At 36.2% G+C, this 15,710-nt stretch overlaps 1 protein-coding gene across 1 annotated transcript in view; it reads right to left on the bottom strand.

The window, feature by feature from the left end:
* Positions 1–15,710, bottom strand: part of LOC138022903 (receptor-type tyrosine-protein phosphatase S-like) — a 44,957-nt gene that overhangs the window by 18,396 nt on the left and 10,851 nt on the right. Inside the window, exons 5-13 of the mRNA XM_068869915.1 lie at positions 14,435–14,689; positions 13,834–14,091; positions 11,531–11,824; positions 9,820–10,113; positions 7,776–8,171; positions 7,099–7,325; positions 6,357–6,426; positions 5,684–5,792; positions 4,932–5,080 (exon numbers count right to left, since the gene is read on the bottom strand). Coding sequence (XP_068726016.1) covers positions 4,932–5,080; positions 5,684–5,792; positions 6,357–6,426; positions 7,099–7,325; positions 7,776–8,171; positions 9,820–10,113; positions 11,531–11,824; positions 13,834–14,091; positions 14,435–14,689 — 2,052 coding nt within the window. The remainder of the gene's footprint in view (positions 1–4,931; positions 5,081–5,683; positions 5,793–6,356; positions 6,427–7,098; positions 7,326–7,775; positions 8,172–9,819; positions 10,114–11,530; positions 11,825–13,833; positions 14,092–14,434; positions 14,690–15,710) is intronic.

Raw genomic sequence — 15,710 nt, 5'->3', positions numbered from 1 at the left:
AAAATAGAAACGAAATGTGAAAAGACAAGAAGGGCAAGACATGAAGTTCAAAACAAAATGGCAAATGCAAAAGTGAAGAAAGAAAAACCATGAGTCGTTTCTTTGTGTGACAGCACTAAAATCATTCACGTCACGTAACCTTTTCATTTTAGTAGTCCATGTGGTTTATGAGATTTTCATTTCTGATCATAACTTAACTGTTGTTGTTATTCAATAATTTTTTAAAAACTTATAACAGGTACTCGGTGTCACCATGCAATGTTTAGCTCTCACAGTCACCTGAGCTTAGTGTGCATCGTTTTCCATGCTTCAGAATTTCTTGCAAGTGGATTGCTCTCCAATGAACACCTTGAATCATCATTTAGAATCAAACTTTTTATTTGTTGAGAATACAGCACAAAAAAGACTCCTTTAATTTAAATTTACACCTTGCTGGTTAACTTTACTAGTAATCTTTGTGCACCTCCTTATGTTCATGTTTATTCTCCTTGTAAAACACCATTTGACAATGAAATTTATTTGTTGACAACATTTGTTTAGCATGGCAAGGTTTTTTAGAGGTCATAGATCACATCACAGGTTGAAACAACCCTTACTAACCTATGGCTTAAAATTTATACTGGTACTAAGATATACTTTGCTCTGGCCATGAGATGCACTTATGTCAAGTAATGCACACGATTAGATGCAAACCCAATTTTGATATCTAACACGAAGTGTCCCCTTTAGGATGGTGCCTATTTTACTATTGTTACTGTGCACACATTCTGTGCATCTCAAGACACTCAGGATTCCTATGCGTGATGCTTACTAAGACAAGGACATTTTTGTGGAGTTTAAAACTATGCAGAAGTAAGCAAGTGCTCTTCATATCCAAAAAGAAAATTGGGTGTAACCATGCATTTTTCAGAGATAAGTAAGCTTCAATTTGGAAAAGAATGTCATACACTGCTTTGTATTCTAAAGCTTTTTACAAGTATTGCTGATTAATTATCTCTGACTGGAGGAATGAATGGGTTAAGTTTAGCATTAAGTGTTGTTTTCTGCTGGCTGAGAAACGAAAGAAGAGAGAAAGAAGAGAGTCTGGAGGCAAATGTGTGGAGGGGTCATAGGTAACGTATTTACCTGTGTATAAGTCGACCTTCTATGGCCTCAAAAGAAGCTCCAAAAAACGCCCTCGACTTATACACGGGTCAAAGATTTAGAGCCATGTTCCAGCTGGTAAATAATTTATTCAAAATTAACATAATAATGTTGTCTTGGGCATAACGAACGCAGCAGACAAAAAACTTGAAAATGATTGCAAGCAATTCCAGTTGCAATGAAAAAGGATTTGTCCAACTCTTAATGTTGAAGATACTCACTAGCACAACATTAATATGAAATAGACACTGGAAATGATTGTGTACCAAAGGCGAAAAGCTCAAAAAGGCATTTCTGTTTCTTCAAATAAAACACAGTCGTTCAACTGCTTAGTATTACCTAGCACAATACCTCATGTTTGTGTTCAAGCATCATCACTCGCGTTGCCTGAAAATGCTGGTTGGTAATGATTGTTTTTTATTCTTTATACAAACCTCGCTGATTTAAATGCTCTTGCAAACTTCATATTGTTTGGTTTATGAGTTTTTCGTTTTGTTTGTCATGTGAGATATTATAAATCAAGGACCAATTAACTTAAACCTTGCATATTTCGCATCGTTTTTGAAGTCATTTTCAAAGACTGACTCCTGCTTCTGTGATGTTATGCTTATCCTCTAAAACCCTTTATCCTTGAACAACCAAATAGGTTAGTTTGAGGTTTACATGTTCAATTTTCTAAGAACTTTTTCGAAACTCAAGGACAACACGCCCGCATATACAACAACTGCTGAACCACAAAACTATTAAGTGCTTGAGGCCATGATTTTTTGTGTAAATCGAAGAATACAAGATTAGTATCCCATGAACATTTAACAAAGAAATTAAGAAATTGTATCGACTTATACACAGGATCGACTTATACACGGGATTGACTGATACACGGGTAAATATGGTAACATGGTTTAGCATGCTCTCAGTTTTTCTGTTGCTGTTCGCCATTGCATGACCCCACCCACCCTTATGTGAAGTTATGTGAAGGTAACTGCAAGGCCCTAAGCAGGTCCTCTAGCTACATTCATTGCGAGTTTTCTCATCTTTTCTACTGATTTTCATTCTGATTCTAGGTCTTGAATTGTTAGGCCTTCAGTAGGTCTGTTATTGAACCGAGGTTTCCTTTCATATTATCTACAGCTTTACATTGTAATGTTAGCTTTTGTTACGAAATAATCAAATAAATGTCGGGCTGTGCGTTTTGGCTTGACATGGCTCCCAGTGTGTGTGAGAATACCGGGTTAATGCTGTTTCAATGGCTTGTGATGTGTCCAGTGACCAATAAAATAGAGCTTCCAGGGCAACGGGTTATATTCACTCATATCAACTGATCATTTTTTTGGAAAACACTTTAACCTTTTGTCAAATTAATGAAGGACCCAATCTTAGAATAACATAAAAACGAGAGACAGTTTATCCATGTTCAGAGATTGCATCAGTCACTGAAAAATTCAAGTTTTTTAATAATTATTGCTTTAATGTCATAAGTTTAAGCAGTTAAACTCCCTATTCCGGCTTATAAAATCTGATCTTTCTTTAATTAATTGTGTGGCTTGACATTGCTTTGCATTCATTATTCAGTTAATTTTATTTCCATCAAACAAAGATGTATTTCTTAAACTAAGCAAGGCCTAACATGTCATTGTAAGTTAATGCTAAGCTGCACATGTCAACTTCATTTACAGTAGTATCACTCCTTTTTACTTCGTTCATATATGGAAGCTAAAAATATTAGAGAAATTTATAAACCTACACTTTCTTTTCTGACAAAAAAAGTTACTACTTAGAATCAAAAAAAATGGTAAGAATGATTATTGTCCACACTTAAAGGCGACAAAACCTGTGATACTTTTTTGCAATTCCAGTCATAAATACTAAGTACAATACAGTTTACTGCTAAAATACATGTAATGGCTGAGATTTCTATCCATGTCTCCTGAACAACAATTTGCATTGTTTTGTTACGCCAGGTACAAAACACAAGTCTCTGTTTTACCAATACAGAAACAAACCTAAACATTCATTAAAGATAACCTTAGGCCTAATTAGACCTTAACAAGAGTTTTTAGGCCTAAGGTTAGCTTTAATGAATGTGTAGGTTTGTTTCTGTATTGGTAAAACAGAGAGCTGTGAGCTGAGCAAGACCTGTGACCTCAGTCCTGTGTTTTGTACCTGCCCGTTTTGTTACTATTATTAATTTTCAAAGTCAGCCACTGTGATTAGATTGGAGGGTGTAAAGTGAAGGTTGCAGGTTGCAGGTCATTCTTTTACCATAACTGAAACAACCCAAACCTTAACAAAAGTGCTAACTTTAAAGTGGTACTATGATCAAAAAATCATTTCCTTGTTTCTTCAGATTCTGAAAGCGTGTTTGCTTAACACCTAACTGGCAAAATTTTGAGCTTTGAGTTTTATCCAAAGGCTGTTTATTTTGAGTGTAAGTTTTGGATTTCACGGTCCGCCATTACTCACGTTCAAAATTGGCTGATTGGACCTCAGAGGGTTGGATCTAGAGAAAATGACGTCATTTACCCACTAGCTTAAAATTTCAGCGTGTAAACGCAATTTATTACATATGCAAAACACGGGTTTAAAAGTCTGAAATCCCAAAACTCCTGTGCTGCATATCAATTTGGCCGCGTACACACGCATTGCACTCTTAAACTAGTGAGTCTTTGACGTCATTTTCTCCTCGACCCAGCTCTCTCAAGATTTGAAAGTTAGTAATGGCGGACCAATAAATAAGAAAATTCCAGTTAAAATAAACAGGTGTCTCTTTAAAATCAGAACTTAAAACTTGGGTCAGTTACTGTTTAGTTAACATAGTTTTGAAATCCAAAGAAAAAAAAGAATTGTTTTTTTGGTCGTAGTACCACTTTAAGGTTTAAACATTTTCTAAAGCAGAGAGTTTAGGCCTTATAATGTTAACATTAGTAAAGGGTTTCAAGTTGTTTCAGCTACGGTGAAACAACGAGCTGCAACCAAGTTAAACCTGCAATCTTCAACCTGCAGTTTACAACATCCATGATCAGATGGAATTACATCCATCTCTTTAGGTTGGTCCAACGGAAATATAATTTACTTTTTAACTCTTTAATTAAGTACCTGCACTAAATAGCGAAAGGGTTCCTCAATCATTTTTTTACTTCTTAATATTTGTATTTATTTTATGTCTTATGAGGTAATGTTTAAAAAACGAGCAGCAGTGTTTTATCGGGGTTTAAATTCACGAGGCATAGCCAAGTATTTTTAGACCCGATAAAATATGTGCTGCAAGTTTTTTGAACGGTTTCAAAAACATTCCACTAAGAGCATGTCCCTCTGGACTCAAAACAATGGTTCAAACTGTGAGAGGTGAATATTAGCATACAAGAAAAACAAGCTATGCCTTATTACTAACAAATACTAACTTTATTACTAAAGAATACTAACGAGGAGTTTTTTATCAGGTTATTAAGTTTATACACGTGACATTTTATCGGTGTTTTGATAGGCTGTTAATTAGGCTCATGAATTATTAACGAGTTTTCGAACATTATTTAATGTTAACACAGCTCATTAAAAACCTGTTTCATATTTTCTTTTCATGATTAATTGAATGTCTTCTGATTTTGTGCACCTCAAAATTTCTTCTTTACAGTTCTGTAATAGCCTGCCTCAAAATCAATTCTTTTACAAAAAAGACCAACAGAGTTATGTTGATCTGGCCCCTCCACAATAGATTGATCCTCATAAAGTGAACTGGTGCAAGAATGAATGTGATATTCTCCACACTAACTAAACCCAGGATTCCGAACCTTCCGATCCTTGCCTCACGCCTTGCATGTATTTAACTCCAGGAACACGGTCCAATGATTCTTTATCTCCAATACCACTGTCATTTGAGTTGGCCACTGTATATTGCTTGCCATTGAGTTCTCTGGAATCCCGTTGTTTTCTGTGATTTCTGCAGAAAGTGTTCAAATTTTATAAAATTGCCCAATCACAGTTTGAGAATAGCTTTTACATGACTTTTAACGACCTGGCATAAATTTTCACAGATGTCATCATATCTGAAGTATCTTCTGCATGTGTTAAGGATGGTGCCTACTAATTCAAAGGTATTTTTGCCTGGTTTACTGAATACGCAGGAAAAGCAGAACTTAACAAGTGTTATTGAAATCCAAAAAGAAACTTGGGAGTAACCACGCATTTTTCGAAGATAGTTAATCAACAATATTTGTAAAAAGCATTAAAATACAAAGCAATGTATGGCGTTCTTTTCCAAATTGAAGCTTAATTATGTCTCAAAAATGCACCGTTACCCCCAAATTTTTTTTTTGGATTCCAAGAGCATTTGCTAAGTTCTGCTTTCTCTGCATAGTTTTAAAACACGCAAAAATATTCCTGTCTCAATAACCACTACCCATAGGCATCTCGAGATGCACAGAACATATGTGCAATAACAACAGTAGGCACCATCCTTAATAAAAACAGGGCTTCTCATATTTCATGAAAAAAAATATGTGATTAATAATCTTGTTTTACCAAAGAAAACCACTCACTGTACCTTATTACCAATGCAATGATGATAATCACAAAAGCAAGGACAATTATCCCAGCAAATACTCCACCATAGAGAGATCCAGTATCAACTCCACTTTGCTCTAACACATCTCCTAATTACCAGAGACAATTTGTTTCACATCAATTTAATGTCATTTAGCAAACTTTGGTGAGTGCTTGCAGTGAGCATGATCAAGTCACTAAATTTGGCTACTACGTGGTGCAAGCCTCGCACAAAACGAGAGCACACAAAACGTCGGAAAGCTGTCTTAAAACTTTTGGTTAGGCCTAATGTTAGCTTTTATGCATGTTTAGGATACTTTCTTTATTCTTATTAGGCGTAAACAAAAGTTTTTAGACAGCTCTTGGGATGTTTTGTGTGAGGCTTACACCACGTAGTAGCCCTAAATTTGTGTCAACTGATCAGCAACATGTAAGCACTTCATGCATGATGACATAAAACAATTCTATTACACATTAAGGACTCATATATAGAGATGTTTGTGGGGAAACTAATAGGAATATTAATATTACCATGGACTGTGCACACAATGCAGATATTTTACTGAATATGGGATCTCCAGTTCCTACATGTTGGTTTGAAATTATTGTAAGTCATATTTTGTTTCACTAGTCTCGTAGATCATTCCATGTGCAAAACCCTGTAAACATCTCACCTGGTGTTTTTACAATATCATGACTGACAACAGGGCTCACTTCCCCAGGAAAATTAGTAAATGCTTGAACCTGAAAACAAAACACGAGAACATGAACATGATTGGAGGCAGGCACCAAGGAATCAGCAGAGATAAAGAGGTTAGATGAAAACTGGTGGGTCTGAAAAACAGGTCACGCATCACAGGCCAGTGTACATGTCACCGTGTTACAGATGAATAAACAACACCGAAAGTGTCTCCTAGTTCTAATCAGTCTACAAAATGTTGTTTCAGATCTAGGGGAAACCTTTGGAGTAGTTTTTTATCAGTGGAGCAGGGAGTTCTAGTTTTGACCTGTGAAATATGACCCGTGTCTTAGACCTGCCTGATGAAGTAGATGGTACTTGTGAAGAACATCTCCCCTCCACCAACAACACTCGGCCGACTGTTGGCCAATTTTTGATGGAGGGGAGATGTTCTTCACAACTACGAATTAAACTATCATCTGGAAAAGACTGGAAAGGATAAAGGTAAAAAAAAAAGAAGAGGGTTGGAGGCAACCATACAAAAGAAGCAGGGATAAAGTGTTTCCAGTGGTGATATTGCCATTATCTGAATAATGGGTGGGGAAGGGGTCAGTTTGAGAACAGGCAGATAGGCATACAGAAAAACCAGGTACAGTAATGGGAGAGAAATGATGGGAAGTAATGCAAATGACAACAGCTAGGATATTTGAAAAACAAAACATAGAAGAAAGACTTACACTAATTTGGTAGCTGGAATCCTTCCGAAGTCCCGAAAGAATATAAAACAGGGTGACATTCTTCAACCCCTTTGTGATTTCTGCTGTGTAGTTTTTGAAAGTATTGTTTCTGTAAATGATTCTGTATTTCCGAATTATTCCATTGGGATACTCCGGTGGCAGCCAAGTAACTTTTACAGATGTATCATCTTCCTGCTTGAGCTCTACGTTCCGAGGGGCACTTGGAGCTTAAACATGAATACAGCTGATTGTTAAATCAAAGACTCCAATTGAGTTGTAGCTCTCACGAAAATAATAAAATAAATTAAGCAATAACAAACACCCCATTTTCAGCAAATGTTGTAATTGTTGATTTTTGCCAAATTAATAACTGCTGAAGTTTCCTGGATTAAATTATTTATCTGTATTTAAGACCTGACTATTCCCAATTTGTATCAAGAGGAACAATGGAATTCAAACAAATAAAATTAAATTGGAAAATTGTTTTTTTTTGCTTTTTTCCCCTTGAATTTCAGCACACAGGATGGGATGGCTTGCAGTATCTGTATAAATTGATTTATGTTCAGCAGAATTCGAAATTGGCAGCAACTTTGCAAAATGAAAAAATAATGCACAGATGAAAAAAAAAACACTTTTTGCCTGCAGCACTTCAGTTAACTATATCGACAACTTATTACCTCCTTCTGATGTTTCGACCGTGTAGTTGTTCGACCAAGGGCTCCAAAAAACTTCAGTGTTCAAAGCTCCAGTTCCCTCAGAAACCCATATAGATATGAAAGCAAATGGTTGCATACTTCTAAGTTCAATTTCTCTGGTAGGTTCCAGTTGAAGAACAGCATAGTCCAACACATCACGTCTAAATCTCCCTCTTCGTTCTCTAGTTGTCACTTTAGCAGGAATTTTTCGTGTAGTTTCCTTGTAGTTTCCTTGTATATTCTTATACCTCCAAAGCATTTTGATTTTAAAAAGAACTATTCTTCCATTCAATTTACGAGGTTTTCTCCACTTTAACCTTGCGCTGTGGGCACCTGTCACATTCAATTTGGCTTCAAAGCCAAATGGCTTGCTAGGAGCTACATGTAAGGAGAAAATACAATATCACTATTCAGATAAACATGCATGCAGTTGTTTAAAATGTTAGATCAGCATTGTTTAATTCTTTTTTCACTATGACATGGGTTATGCTAAGGGCCTTAAGTTATGTGTTACCTTCATTGGATAATCATTTACTTCACAAGCGGTGCTTAAGAACGGTGCCAACAATTTCAAAGGTATTTTAAGGTATTTTTGCATGGTTTAATGAATATGCCAGAAAAGCAGATCTTAACAAGTGTTACTGAAATCCAAAATGAAAATTGGGGGTAACCGTGCATTTTTCGAAGATAATTAATCAACAATATCTGTAAAAAAGCTTTAAAATACAAAGCAATGTATGGCGTTCTTTTCCAAATTGAAGCTTAGTTATCTCTGAAAAATGCATGGTTACCCCCAATTTTCTTTATGGATACCAAGAGCACTTGGTAAGTTCTGCTTTCTCTGCATAGTTTTGAACCTCGCAACAATATTCTTTTATTAAGAAGCTGTGTGATCCCCGATAGGAAATCCAAGCATCTCAAGATGCGCAGAACGTATGTGCAATAACAATAGTAGGCACCATCTTTAAGTTAAGTTCGAGGATCACTTCACTCCTTCGTAAAAAGTTTTGTCTTGTTTGTTGCAATTAATAATAGGGATGCTCTTATACCTCATTTAAGCCCTATTGAAACATCACACAAAGCTGGGCGCTGCATATGCATGGCTTTTTTAGTCCTCAGCCCTACCAAAGTATATGACCAAGAGTTCTGATTGAGAAAACAATAGTTGTAATGTACAAAAATTTGATAGAATCTCTGTACGGTGGCCAATTTACATTATCAACTCCATTGATAAAACCAAATTTTTGTATACTACTTCCCCACCGACGCAGCACCACAGTTTCTTTAGAAACTACCTCCTTCATTCAGTAGTTGTAATGGTTTTCTGTATCCTAGAACATCATTTCATTTACCATTAATTAATTAATTACAAAGGCGGCACTTTCCTTATAATAAGTTACTTTAACACTTTTTTTTAGAGTTGGCCTCGTATGTAAGGGTTAGCACTTGAGCACTAATTGGGGACACTGTAAACTGAAATCAACAATTATTATTAATGCAAGTCAAGTCAAATGTTAGTTTTTGAGGAGAATGGAAAACCGGAGTACCCGAAGAAAAAGTCCTCTCGGAGCATAGTAGAGAACCAACAAACTCAACCCACATATGATGCTGAGTCTGAGAATCAAACCTGGGACACATTGGTGGGAGGAGAGTGCTCTCACCACTGTGTCAAAAACACAAATGAAGGGGGCCCAAGTTGATGTCAGCACTCCTCACTAAGAATGTAACTTTTGCAAAAATAGAGTTTCCTTTTGACCCTTTCATCCCAAAGGAAGCCCCCATCAACGAGTAAAATCATCTGGCGTTAGAGTAAAATCTAGAAGTGTCACTCTTAGGAGGGAGAGGGTTAATTTGAGGCCTGCAACCTTTTGTACTTGCAAGCTACCTGGTCGACACTCTCTATATTTCATGGTGTAACTGAACGAAAAATGTTTGGTCTCCAAGTGCATCGTTAGTTTTCAGGGAAACAAGAGCAAACTAGATAAACTGTACTTAAAAATAAATTAATTTGTTTTATGAAACTTACCAGCCATCTTTGTCGCAATCATTGCTGGTTTGCTTTCTGTTCCAGTCAAACTGTTCTCGACTCTGACTTTGATGGTGTAATTATAAAATGGAACAAGGCCACCAATGGTCACTTCAGTGATGTTGGGCATGACTGTCAATGTCTTCACACCAACAGTTGGAATGTATTCTGTTTTGTCATACAAAACTGTATACGATTTCAGGGGTCCATTGGCGGTAAGAGGAGCTGCCCATGTGACACGAATTGCCGTGCCGTTTATAGCATTCAGTTCAATATTCCGTGGAGGACTTGGTGCTGAGAAAATTTAGCAAGCAAAGACATCATGAGTTTCTTTCAAACAGAATAAACTTTGATAAAAATGCACAAAGCCAGGTCCTCAAGATGCTTATCATATAAATTAGTTACCCACTGCCAGCTGACCCTCACCCAATACAGACTGGTCTAAAACACAGGTCATGGATCAAGAGTCAACCAGTAGAAAATTTGTCTGGTCCTTGCTCCACTGATGAACAACTAAGCCAAACATTTTCCCTAGACTTGAAACAACATCTTTGTAGAGTGATTAGAGATAGGAGACACTTTTGGTGTTGTTCATTAATTATATCTGTAGCACAGTGATGTGTACACTGACAGCACTGACCTGTGTTTTAAACTTGCTGACACAATGCCAGGTCACTCCAAACACAAGCAAAAGACCCTTCAAGTGTGACAGTACCTCAGTCTCTTTTGGAGTATCTCTTTTTTAAAATAAAAACTTACACTTTTAATCCTTTCTGCTCTGAAACAACCCCCGCTAATGAGTAAAATTGTCTTGTGTTTGACAGCAGGGAGCAGGGGCGAGAGCACTTACCTCCCACCGATGTGGCCGGGGTTCAATTCCCCGACTCAAGTTTAAGTTCAATTTCAAACTATTTACATTGTAAGTTCACATATATAAATTAAAACAATGACAGATCTCTTCATTAGTTAATTAAATAACATTAAAAAACAGAGCTAATACTATATTAAATGTGTGTGGTGACCAAAGTAGCGATTGCCTTTGAGTTGGCCACCACCTACTTAAGAATAAACAAAAAAAAAACACTGAGCATGATTAACATGGCCGGAATCTATGACTAGCATAATATTATTTAAAGATGTATTGAAACATGGAATAATTATGTATTTTAAAATTCAATGATAAAAAGAGGAAATGAATATTAAATAAACAAAAAAAAACAAGGAAATAATTAAATAAGGAAATAACAGTCAGAAGTAAAGGGACAAACAAGCTACGCAACTCACAAAATATCTGGCGCACGTTATGTTACACCATCAAATAAGATGTATATATTGCATGATTCACTGACTACTTGCATTAATTATCATTAAAAAATACTTTAAAATTAATGACAACTATAACTGCCCAAGATATCTTCCAAATATCTTCTTGTTATTCCTTGTTCTAATCAAAAGACCTATGTATATATGGAAAGACCTCAAGTGAGGCCATCGCATGGTTTAAGACATTCTCAGTGATAGCTCCAATGTTATGAAATGCATTGCCATTTGAAATAAGACAATGTACTGTAAATACTACAATAGTTTTTTTTCCTAAATTAAGACATCTTTTCGGACAAGGGTTTTTCTTTATACACCATGTTACTGTAGTATTGTAAAGTGCCATGGAGCAGTTAGTGAATATGACATTGCATAATTATGATTGTTTTACCTGCTTCAGTTGTCCTTGCAGTAAAACGAGATGGTTCACTGCTGAAATGCTTATTGGTTGCATACAGTTCAACAATGTATTCAGTGAATGGCCTTAAATCATTCAATTGGTAGGTTGTTGTTTCCGGCGAAATTGGAGAGATTCTTTTTATCAAAGCATCACTGTCATCTGTTCGGTACTGTAAGGTGTAATACAATATAAAGGCATTGCTTTGACCTTCTGACAATAGCGACCATTTCAAAAAGAGAGAATTAGATTGACGACTCACAACATTCAGCCTCACCACTGGCTTTGCTAAAACGGAAAAAAAAAAGAATTTCAATGGATCATTGAACATTGGCTTTGTCTTCAAGCTAATCCCTTGAGTGTTTATGTTGTAGGTTGAGTCATATGCATGTCTCCGGAGATTCTTGCTGCTCATTCTCATGGATGAATACACACATGTACATGCTAAGGTACAACGCTGCAAAACTTGATCACATGCTAAAACAACCTTAATTATTTGAGGCTGAAATAATCAGTATTATCTTTAAGAAAAACAACACTAATAATTAAAGCTACTTCCAAATTAAATCAACATACCCCACAGTATTTATCCATTTATTTCTTAAATCTTTTTCTTTCCCATGAATTTTAGAGGGGGTCAGAAGGGGGGTCATTAGGGGGTCAGTATTTTGTTACTTGCCTCAATTTACCAGCTCCTAGCCTTACTTTAATACACTGCTTCCACGAGGTGGTTATATCTATTCATCTGTACATACTTAATAACGGTAATAGGACTAAGTGGAGAATAATTCAGCAAGTTTAATAGAGCAAGTAATTTGAAATTTCAAGCACGAAGAAGTCATATTGTCAATAACTTTTTAATCGTAACTATAACAAAATACGAAACAATGACAGTGTTTACTGTCACCTGTTACCCTCGTAAAATAAAGTCTCTCTCTCTCTCTCTCAAGGTAGACCTTCACAGATGAAATTTATGCAATTTATGTCTTATCTCATAGTAACTAATACTACACAAACTAACTTTTCCAAAAAACACTCCAAAATGTTAAACAAACTGAAAGTTATTAACAAAAACATATTTTTGATGGCTCTTTCTCAGTCAGCAAAGGCGGGAAAAGCCAATTAGAAACTGTCAACGCCAAGGAATTTGGTTGTGTTTTCCACAGGAAATTAACCGTGGTCTTGAATTTCAAGTTGCATTGTTTGTCATAACATCGTCAAATTTTTTCACCCATTGTCGTTGGTTTACTCCCTGGGAAGGACTTTTTGGTGGGAAAGGAAAAACGTAAAAATAGGCATGCATTGCATACGTGTGGTAGTGCAGTAACACAGCACTTTATTTCATGACTGTCAACTGAGCTGCGTTTTGTGGTGGATCGAAAGGCATGAAAAGTTTGTAAAACTCTGGATGTACCCTCTTTAAGTGAATAGATAAGGTATGAAAATTCAACTGATTGTCTTGAAATTCAGCCTGCAGCTGGGGACTCCTAAGATGTAAAACTAAAGTAGTGTTTGAGGGATTGTGGTTTTTTTTAATTGAACTCCTGCAATGGCCTTTCTGCAAGTTTTTGAAAGCAATTGCTCAAAATAATTATCAAAAAAGCCTCACATGATTATGACAATAAACCCCTTGTGAATGACATTATCCAGAAGGCTGCTCTTTGCATTAAAATTGGATAACTCATAAATTTGATCAGAGAGATATCTGTCACTCAAGGTTCTTGCCCAGGCCTCGCTCTTCTTTCAATTGGATAAAGTGAAAAAGAAACTATAGATATTACTTCGAAAGTGCATTTCATACCCTTTCAATAGAGGTATTAATAGTTTATGGCTGTTGCGCCTAAGGAAGCACTCTAAAAAAACATTTCACAAAGGACACCCGTGAAGGTCTACCGTAACCTTAATCTGCTCAACTTTTCTTTAATTTTTTTTTAATAGCTTTGGAAAAAGATAAATGATTCAAGTACAACTAGCACAGACTTGATGACAGGGGACAATTGTCCAATTACAAGGGGTTCAATTACGAACTGTCCTATTAATGTTGAAATCAGGGCTGATCATAAACAATCAGATTTGAGAATTTCGTAATAGTTACGATTAATAAGGGATCATCATAACTATTAATTTAATATTATAATTAATCAGGATGAAAGGAGTAAGGATCTTACTATCTAAAAAAAGGCCAGAGTCATCAGAATCACATCTTTCAAATCAAAGTTGCTTTGATTTCATTTTACCACAGTAAATTTTAAAGACGGTTGAAGAATGGTGCATTTCACAGTTTCTATGAAACCTACCTACTTTCACCAGTCGTATGTCCAAATTGTCAGTTCCCTTACTGTTCTGCACTGTACATGTGTATGGTCCAAATCCATCTTCTTGTGGCGTCACCTGTAGTATCCCACTTTCTTCTGAGGCAGAAACCTTACCAGAAGAGTTTCTCCAGATGTAACGAGGAGCTGGATTTCCATAAGCAACACATGTCAAGTTTGTTGAAACTCCAACCCACGCTGGAACATTTTTGCTTGATGCAGTCCTGTTTATTACTGGGGCATCTAGTTCAAAGATAAATAAGCTTTTAATTTCTTTCTTTGAGCAAAAACATGATAACATTGCATTGCCCTTTTTATAAAAACTTGTACACAATACCAATACTTGTCCTCCAAGACTAGAAACAATGACAGCGACAACAAAGATATCTTGCTTACCATGAATGATCACTATAGCCAAGTGTACGTGTCTGATTAATTTAAATTTTTTGCGGAAACAATTTGATGAAAGTGTCAGCTGATGCAATCGATTCTGGTACTTAGCCATAATGTTCTAGAAAGTTAAGAAGTCATCATCAACCACGCTGGTGTTCTTTACATAATTACCATAAACAAATTTGTCACTTACAATACACATTAATGTTAAAATCTGCACTGGCATCTCTACCAAAACCATTGGTTGCTATACATCTGTATCTTCCGTGATCTGACCGTTGAGCACTTGGTAAGAACAAGTAAGTTCCATTTGCCACATTTCTGTTTCCTAGTAGTTTGACCCATTTTATTGAAGGTGGAGGAAATCCTTCAGCTTCACACTGTACTGTCACTGGGTTATTTTCATCAACAACCTCATCGCCAGGGAGTCGAGTTATTTCAGGTGAATCTAAAAGGATAAATTATTATTGTTATTATTATTAGTAGTAGTAGCAGTGCTTGAAATAAAAAAATCCAGGTTGTCCCTGTTCCAAAAGCCAGGCAACTAAACCTGTAAATTTGGTTGCCCTGCTAAATGCTTGGTTGCCCATTAGGAAACTGCCTGTGGTAGTGACGACCAAAACAATAGAAACACATTGGAATGAATGTGAAAAATATTTACCTATCATCCACTCTCCTTTGTCTTTGACCTCTAAACCTCTCTTTCAAGCTGAATTTTATTATATCGAAAAAGGCCTATTACAGTGCATGGCCACCCAAGAATTTAACTTTCACATTAACATGTAAATACCTCATCTCAACAGTTGACCCATGGCCATGCAAGGCAAACTTTGCAAGGAAGTGTGACTGTCAATCAAATTGTAAATATGCTCACCATATTAAGATGGAATCACATCACTGGAGTTTGAGTAGTTCTAAGTGTGCATCTGTGGTTTCTTTGTGGAAGTCTGTGTTTAAGACTTACATGTTTGTGACATTGTCACTTGCCACAGATATTCAAAACACAGGAAAATGCATAGCTGCAACAAATTGATTCTTGCTCACTTCACACTGCTATCGGACATTGACAATAGAAACCAGACAAGTGAGATGGGTGCTGCTTATGTTAATCATTTTCTATTTTTGGCAGGGACGTCTGTTGTTTTTTCTTCTGGTAACCAGGACCACCGCTAATTTCAAGCACTGCTGCTGGTGGTGGTGGTGGTGGTAGTAGTAGTATTAGTAGTTGATGAGAAATAATAATATTCTTCTTCTTCTCCTTCTTCTTCTTCTTATTATTATTATTATTATTATTATTATTACCATCATTATTACTATAATTATTATTGCTGATACTATTACTATTATTATTACCTGCTTTAACGTTATGCTGTCATTGACTAGTTTGTTCATCTGTTATGCGGCCTTCACACGGCAAACTCAAGTTTGCCAACTCATGTTGGCAAACTCAAGTTGGTGTGTGAAAGACA

Source organism: Montipora capricornis, chromosome 11 (genome assembly GCF_036669925.1).
Source record: "Montipora capricornis isolate CH-2021 chromosome 11, ASM3666992v2, whole genome shotgun sequence".
Classification (NCBI taxonomy): Eukaryota; Metazoa; Cnidaria; class Anthozoa; order Scleractinia; family Acroporidae; genus Montipora; species Montipora capricornis.
This window is presented reverse-complemented; position numbering and strand designations above follow the sequence as displayed.